Source organism: Acanthisitta chloris, unplaced genomic scaffold (genome assembly GCF_000695815.1).
Source record: "Acanthisitta chloris isolate BGI_N310 unplaced genomic scaffold, ASM69581v1 scaffold36329, whole genome shotgun sequence".
Classification (NCBI taxonomy): domain Eukaryota; kingdom Metazoa; phylum Chordata; class Aves; order Passeriformes; family Acanthisittidae; genus Acanthisitta; species Acanthisitta chloris.
The window spans coordinates 1-8068 of NW_008692552.1; the positions used below are offsets into that span (position 1 = coordinate 1).

Consider the following 8068-nt stretch of genomic DNA (forward strand, 5'->3'; position numbering starts at 1 on the left):
GCCCTGCCCAGCGCCTCGCTGCTGGTTTGAGGGTGATGTCCTTCCCCCCCATCCCTGCTGAAACTCTGAGCGGGCAGCCGTGGAGTTCCAAAAACTCACTTTTCCTTAACTGCTTTCGTTCTGTGCCCTGGCTGCAAGTGCAGAAAGCCCCCCCCCCAAAAAAAAAAGAAGTACTGCTAGTGCATCTTCTGAAGCTGTGCTAAAGTCTGTTGCACTGTCAGTCAGTGTGTAATGCTTTGCAGGCTAAATGAGTATTTAAAGAATTTGCCATCAGATGTGCTTTTCTGTATGTACAGCACCTGGCTTTTGTTGGCTTCTGTTTACCTGCTTATCCCTGCCTGTTTGCTGAAAAATTGTCCTGCCTAACAGACGAGAGTGCCGGGAGTGTGCAGGCTGTGGGTGAGCTCTAACTAGATGTGTGCTGCTGACAGCACTAAAGCCTCACACTGAGTGTTTCTTTGTGCAGTAAGATGCATGATGTATGGATTTGGGGACGACCAGAACCCTTACACAGAATCAGTGGACATTCTGGAGGATCTGGTAATAGAGTTTATCACTGAAATGGTAAGTCAGCTCTAGACAGCACCATTAAAACATCATCACCAAGACTTTAGCCTTCTGAAGGTTAATGCCTCTGACTCAAAGACTGCATTATCCCAGGCCCCAAAATCACGATGCTAGTAGGAGAAAGTTGAACTTGGATTTTGCTTTTCCAAGATTAAAGCAAAATTCATATGTCTTGCTCCGTGTGGATTTAGAACACTGGCTAAAGGCCTTACATAGCAGTCAGATTAGTATTGTAGGAGGGGAAATACACATCTGACTGTGGGGTCCACTGTGGCATCACTGTATGTGCAGCTGACAGAAGACAAGGCTTAGCTTCAAAAGTCTCTGGACTTTTTGTGTTTGGTGTTTTTACATAAATGGGAACATATCTCTGCACTACAAAAGATGTGCATTCTTAGTCCTGAAACCTTTACTCTTCCAGATACTTGGCTACTGTTTGAAAGTATCCAAACATCCCCCTTTTGAAAGGTTGGCCTTGCCTTTATACTGTTTGAAGTATCCAAACATTCCCCTTTTGAAAGGTTGGCCTTGCCTTTCCTCATCAAAATGCCCCACATTGCCCTGTGATACGATTACCTCTCATTGCTTGAGTTGTGCCCAGTGTTGTTCATCTTCACGCATTCTGCAGGCTGGGTGCCCTATATGTCATCTGGCTTTAGTTTTGATACCATTATGTGATACGTATCTAGTGGTATGTGCTGGGTGTGACAGGCAGCTGGGCACAGCAGAGCAACTGTCAGTCCATGGTTTACTGGGAAGTTCTCTTGTGACTAGCATGATGGTGCAGTTGCTTACTTTTTAATTACAAAATGACAGGAAATAAAGTGGAACTGAGAGGCTAAAAACCTGAAGGTGCAAAGGAGCTTTGCTGACTTCCCTTCTTTCCCCTCCCACAGACACACAAGGCCATGTCGATCGGGCGGCAGGGCCGCGTGCAGGTCGAGGACATCGTCTTTCTAATACGCAAGGACCCACGGAAGTTTGCCAGAGTTAAAGACCTCCTAACTATGAATGAAGAACTGAAACGGGCCAGGAAGGCCTTCGATGAAGCAAACTATGGATCTTGATTCTGTGCACTAACTGCACTGGGGCATTACTTAGACACCTGCTGCCCAGTGAGGAGGAAGATCCTGTGTGTTGTTTGAAGGGACACCTGCTGCCCAGTGAAGAGGAAGATCCTGTGTGTTGTTTGAAGGGGTTATTCAGGATGGAGGTCACTGCTGGGATGTCTGCCCTAGCTCTCAGCCTTTTCCGAGAAATATTCAAGCAGCTGAAATGTTATCTGATTGTATGTGGTATACTTGGGCATTTTTATACTATTTTATGAAACAAGAGCTCTACAAACACCTGTAATGGCAGGAAGCCTTTGAAGCAGGCCTGTGTTGAATCAGATGGCAAGAAGGCTGATAACATGTGATTCTTTACAACTATTTTAGTTATGGCTGAGTATGCCTGTGACAGGAAACCTACAAAATAGATTTTGGTTATCTGGACAAAGACTTCAATCCCAAACTATGATAAAAATTCTGTTATTTGCTCTGTATGTGCTCTTTGAATAAAGTATTTTAAGTTTGTGCCCGCTCCTCATGACTAAACTTTCACTGATCAATTCACACAAGGAGCATAATACAGGGGGTTTAGCATTTAAGGGCCTGCAATGTTACTACTTCTGTCCCAGTGTGCACAGCTCTTACATTCTACTGCTGTGAAGCCTAAGAAATTGAACTTGCCCCATCCCTGATTTACTTGCACTTACAGCCTTTCCTTACCCCTGTTAAGCAGCTGCTCTATACTAAACCAGGTTCCTGTTCTTCATTCTGAGAATTTTTTCCCTTAGTATTTCTCAGTAATCCTGATTGTGGGAATCAGTTACAAGCAAGAGCCCAGCAGAAACCACTAAGCCCATTGCTTGTTGTAACACTGTGGAGTATCTGTGCTTTACACTGCCAAGCAGGCAGAAATTGCATTTAAGATTAAAATTATTTTGGGACAGTGAGAAACATGTTCATCAGTTGGTAGTTTACTATTGCAGGCCACAGCTGTGGTTTCCCCTATTTCTGTAACAGCTCAGAAGTTCAGCCAACTCCTCATTTCAGGACAAGGATAACAAATGGAACAGCAATAATACTGCATGTCAAGGCTGTTGCCTATACAAGCAGCACAGAAGGAAGGGTATAAGGCTTGGAAAAGTATCAGCAAGTCTTTTGTTGTAAGCAGCAGTAAGTGATCACAACTGCAGCCTTCTGCCATGGGTGGGAACTATCTGCACTGTGGATCTGACAGCAGCACTTAACATAGCAACAGAGAAGGGATATTGGGTAAGGGTAACTCAAAGTCACTGCTCCTGCACAAGGTTAGGTAAAAGCGTAAAGAATATTCAGCTGTTTGGAACACCCTTAAACATATAAGAAACACCCATTAAAAAAGCTGTTTTACAAAAACATAACAAAATGGTTGCTACTTTCTTAGCAGAATTCAGGATGTGAGTTACAGAGACACCAATAGAGATCACAGGGTTTTACTAAAAAAATAATAACTGTTAGAGTTCGACCCCTTTCCTTCTTCAAGTCCAGAATCAGACACCTATTGCTGCAAAAATAGAATCAATATCCGTGTTCTCAGGAGCTTCTTTCCATGCAGGGCCAGGGCTTCCTCCCAGCAGCAGCCGCTCAGGAGTCCATGTGACACAGCCTGTATCAGTATCGGAACGCTCTGCTCGACATGGAGGCCCATCCTGGTGAGCTGGGAGCGTGAGTGGTGCACTGTTCTCACAGACCCCAAAGAGCTCAGAAGGCTTTTGCTGAACAGTCTTCAGAGCTCTCTTCAAGCATGCAGGTGATCTGATGTTCCTTCGTGCCCCGAGGTGCTGCTTTGGCCACCGCGGACGGTGTGACCCATATAGGAGGTATTTACGCACAGATGTTTTGACACAGCACAGTTTCTTCTTCAAGCTTAAGGGGAAGAAAGTGCACAAAACATAACTTTATCAGCCACTGAAGTGTTACTTTTTTTGGAGAGATTTGGTTAGTAGCCTTGTCTATCATTTTCCTTGCCATACCAAGGAAATAGAACTGCACCTTGTACAGTAGTAGCCAGGGCAGTCTGAGGACAACCCTTGCATCATATAATCACGCAGATTATATAAGTTGCATTTTCATCCTCCCTCTGAAGTATCTTGTGTGTTTGTCAGCCTTTTAAATCCTTTCAAAAGCAACTGAAGCTAAACACAATGCTCATGTCAGAGCCTCCAGTAACCTGAGCTAACCTGAATCTGAACTCCTGATGGAGTTTTCAAAGAATGGGTAGATCACTATTTCACTGTACTGTAGCAGAATGCGTATTGAAGCGTAAAGTGTTAGATCCAAAAATCCCACACCCATGCAAAACTACCTGTATCCTTGAGCTTCCACGTGGTGCAGCCTGTTGCTTTTCAACAACTTGTTACGCAGAAAATAAGCTTCTGGTTTGAACTTGTTGTTTTTGCACCACAGAATAGCCTTCCTGAGTGCCTCTGACAGCTCCCCAAAGGACGTGGCTGTTCGGACCATCTGAACAAGAGATCCAGTGTGCTGCAGTTTTGCTATACGAGAGGAAGGTGGTGCTGACTTTGCTTTAAAAGGGGTTGATGCAATGCTTATACCCTGAAACAAACAAGAACAGTCTTTTAAAAAGATGTTGTGCCTGATCCTTTCTGCTGGAGGGGAGCAGAACACTAAGATTTTCGTGAGAATATTTCCTCAGGAGAAAGGGGAAAAGCAGTTACGTTTCATGGAGTATAAAAGAAGAGGCAGATAAGTAGAATTTGTATTCCTCTCTACTCCTGGCTTGCTCTCTGGTCATTTCACTTGACAAACCAACAAATGCTCAAAGTTCTAAGCAGAAATGAGTAATGGTTTTCTGTGCAAAGCTTCCACACTAACCTGGGCTGTTAGAAAAGCAAAAATAAGGCAGGCAAAGGGGACATTTTCAATCAGGGATGTCATGTTTTAAGTGACAGGGTCTTTAAATTAAAAAAACCCTCACAAACATGTAAAATGGTACCATACAAACCTCTTGTGTTGGACGTCTGGATGGCCTAAGCAAGCTCTTCACATCAAACCCCAGGTGCTTCCCTGCACAGAGAGAGAGAGATAGAGAGAGAGGTCCCATTACAAAGCAGAGACACTTTTAATGTCTTTGCACAGAGTCGCTGCAGTGCTCTGCTGTGCTGAGGCCTCAGCAGGCTCACACCTGTGCTCAGCATTGCCAGGCAAACCCAAGGGGACTACACTCATCTTGCATGGCAGCTGGCAAGGGATGAGGGGGATGCAGAGATTTACAGATGGCTGCAAAGGAGAACGTAATGGGTAGAAGCTTCATACAAACACCTGGATGCCTGCAGTCACTGGCCACAGCCCTGACTGCAGAAGATGACTTGGGCACACTCCAGAACCAGCAAGCATGGGATACTTGCATCCTGTACTTACAGCCTTACCTACACTTGCATGGACTGCAGACAGTGCTCTTAGCTTCTCACTGTCCTTATCTATGCAGAAGCAGGAAAATACAATTAACTATTTTCAGGACCTATATACTGCATTCATTACCTGCTTCTCTACAGGCTGTATCCTGTTTGAAAGAAACCCCCAAAGAATCATAATACTGACATCCATAGCTTTATAAAGGTAAGGGTACATGCAGCATTCCCTTCCTCCATGGACAGAGGAGTTTGTACTAGAACCACACTCTGTGGGTAGTAGAAGTGCTTGGCTCTGTTGGACAGAAGGTGCAGTGAAGTCTCTGATATGTCAGCACTGTGGCACAAGGCTTTACCTCTCCTGGCTCTGGTCTCCAGAACAGTCTTTCCAATGTCCACAGGGCATGGGATACTGCAGTCTTTCACAGCACTCATACAGGTCAAAAAATTTCTCTTTTTCCCAACCTCTGACACTGTCTCTGGCATTGTTGGGAAGAGCTTCTTCAGCCAGCTGGCAGACTTTTTTGTTGCATGCATTTTAGCCTTCTGCATCTTCATCTCAGAAGATACGTCAACTCCAAGGAAGCTATTGATATCAGAAGGGAAGGTAAACCCCTTGATGTAAGGCATCTGTTGAGTCTCAGATACCAGATGAAGTGACGATGACAAGACGCCGTACATGGACATGAGGTTCTGCAATACACACCTGTACTGAATCCTGGACAAGACAAAAATATATGGTGTCTCCTCTAGCATAACATTATGCTCACCAAACAACTACCTTCAGCTCAAGCAGAAGAGATTCCAAGCTGCCCTTTCCCTATTTCCCCTCAGTACAAGCTTACCTTTTCACACTCCACCACCCTGCTTAAGTCTGAGCTTTAATGACCTGTTCAAGATCAGAATGTAGGAGTGATTTGACAAGTAAATTCCTGGTCAGGAGCCCCTCTGCTCCTAGAGTTTTGCTGAGCGCCACACCCAGGACTCAGCAGATTCTCAGGTCACATCCAAATTTGCCAGGAGGTCTTCTCCCCAAAGCACCCTGTACCAGCTCAGACTGATGCCATAAAATTGCCTCCTCTATACATCCTGGAGAGACAGATATCCTGTGCCAAACAATGTATTACTGAGTTCCCCTACACAAAGCTGTTACTCCTTCAACTACAGACAGCAGTTATTTTCCCACACTCAGAGAGACCAGAGCACCAATCTCCATGGAAAACTCAGTATTACAGAACACATTTATCGCAGCCTTTCCATTTCAGCACAAGGCAGGACGTACTGCTTGCTGCACAGAGTACCAGATGTTGGTGTTTGTGGTAGGCTGGCACTGAACACTGCGATTTCATTAGTGCTAGACAGAGTCTGCTATGAACCAAGAGCAAAGCCTTCCATAACAGCATGTAAGAGATCTCTCTTCACTTGTACAACTCTTGAGGTGCTAGAATCGAGTCCAAAAGGAGCTAGCCCACACACACATACCCCTCCACCCAACTGAATAAAGCTCAGTAAGCAGCAACGCCCAATTACAAGCTCCTCTCCCTGACAGGCACAACAAACCAGATAGACTTTGGAACACAGACCATAGCCTGCTCAGCAGCCCTGAAGCCACAGTGTTCAGCAGTATGAATTCTTTCAAGCAGAGATGTTTAATGGACAAGCTGAAGATCACAGCAGTTAAGGATTCAAACCAACAAACAGCACGTAATGAGACTTGCTGAACACACCAACTAGAGCCAATTCACAAGGCAATATCCTGGAATAATTTGGGAGATGAGTATCCTGACTTTGGACCGCTCAAGGCTGGAACAGCAGCCAGCTAACGGCCTGAGGTTCCTACATAATAACTGGAAAATAAGGTGTTGGCTACCACAGAAACTTAAAGTTGCACATAGGACTTGCACAGCTGAGTCCATCAGTAATACAGGGCCCACAGCTGACCTGGTTTAGGTGTCATGAGATGCTGTTGGTGAGCTCTAAGAATGTTTTTGTGGTGGAAAAAGGATACAGAAAAGCTTTACAGCAACAGTCCAGCAGACGTAGTATGAGCTTGCAGCCTCCCAATACCTTCAGAGCCACCGTTTCCAGAACAGGCTGACTGGGAACTAAACACTCTGTGTGGGCTTTGGATGTATTGTTCCTGTGTTGACACAAGGACGAGGAGTTGGTTATGATCTAGCATCCCATCCTCCTTTGACTCTGTAGATTGACTTAGCATAAGACATGGGATCATGACACTTACTTGGGAATCAATTGTACCAGAGTTCCAATGCAGCCCACCAAATTCATTTTCCACAGGCGCTTCAGACACTGCTCTACCTAGGCAAAAGAAAAAAAGAGAACTCCTTTGAGTGGTGTTCTGAGAGACTGGGCCTGCCTTAAATCACATCTTCCCCTTATCAGTGTAACAGCACACGCTGCAGGTTTGCGTGATGGAATGTTCTGGGACGTTTCCATATCTGCACTACGATGAGAAATTTCCCTTTATCACTCTCCTGTAAATATGGAACTAAGTGACCTATTGGAGCAGGCCATGGCTAACTGGTGCTGCACTGGGTTCCCCTGCTGTATACAATGGCCTGTGGTATTTGGCTGTCAAGAACAAAAACATAAATCAAGAAGATAAGCACCACTGCTGCTCTATTTCAAAACAATTATCGGAAGATACCAACAGTCCCTTTCCTGGAAAACTGGTAAAGAAGTTCATTTTTCATTGTAAAACATAAAGTACCTAATAGAGTAGCCTAGGATTATTCTTGCCCCTTCCCATTATTACAGTTAATTGAGAATGAAGTCTGTATTACTGCCGTATTACTTCTGTATTCCAGGGCATGTAACTGTACCTACTTCAGGTCTCAGCATGTGTATAAGAGACCACGTGTCGGCCGGCAAGTGGAAACTGCACCGGCTGCACAGAGCCAGGAAACTCCTTGGGCTCAACCGTGAGGAGGCTTAGAGTGGACAAAACCGCACGTGTTCCAAAGCACTTTCCGCAGGATCCTCCAGGCCCTCGGCGCGGAGATTAGTGCCCGCGGTCCCTCCGGC

The 8068-nt window shown here is 45.1% G+C and overlaps 2 protein-coding genes across 2 annotated transcripts; one reads left to right on the forward strand and one right to left on the reverse strand.

The window, feature by feature from the left end:
• The first annotated feature begins 471 nt into the window (after positions 1-471).
• Positions 472-1661, forward strand: TAF13 (TAF13 RNA polymerase II, TATA box binding protein (TBP)-associated factor, 18kDa). The gene is made up of 2 exons (XM_009082717.1): positions 472-564; positions 1464-1661. The coding sequence occupies exons 1-2, from the start codon at positions 475-477 to the stop codon at positions 1632-1634; spliced, it is 261 nt and encodes an 86-aa protein (XP_009080965.1). The 5' UTR covers positions 472-474; the 3' UTR covers positions 1635-1661.
• Positions 1662-3142: 1481 nt separating this feature from the next.
• LOC103809849 (chromosome unknown open reading frame, human C3orf17) lies at positions 3143-7342 on the reverse strand (the record flags this gene model as incomplete). The annotated part of the gene is made up of 7 exons (XM_009082718.1): positions 3143-3518; positions 3958-4208; positions 4618-4679; positions 5380-5741; positions 6607-6684; positions 7032-7163; positions 7266-7342. Coding segments are annotated over 7 exons (1338 nt in total), but the record flags the coding sequence as incomplete, so codon positions are not given.
• Between the last annotated feature and the right edge of the window lie 726 nt (positions 7343-8068).

Bases quoted from the DNA above. Each gene is read 5' to 3' on its own strand.
- TAF13 (XM_009082717.1), top strand. From the start codon at position 475: ATGATGTATGGATTTGGGGACGACCAGAACCCTTACACAGAATCAGTG. The intron at 565-1,463 runs GTAAGTCAGCTC...CCCCTCCCACAG, and splicing joins TAGAGTTTATCACTGAAATG to ACACACAAGGCCATGTCGAT.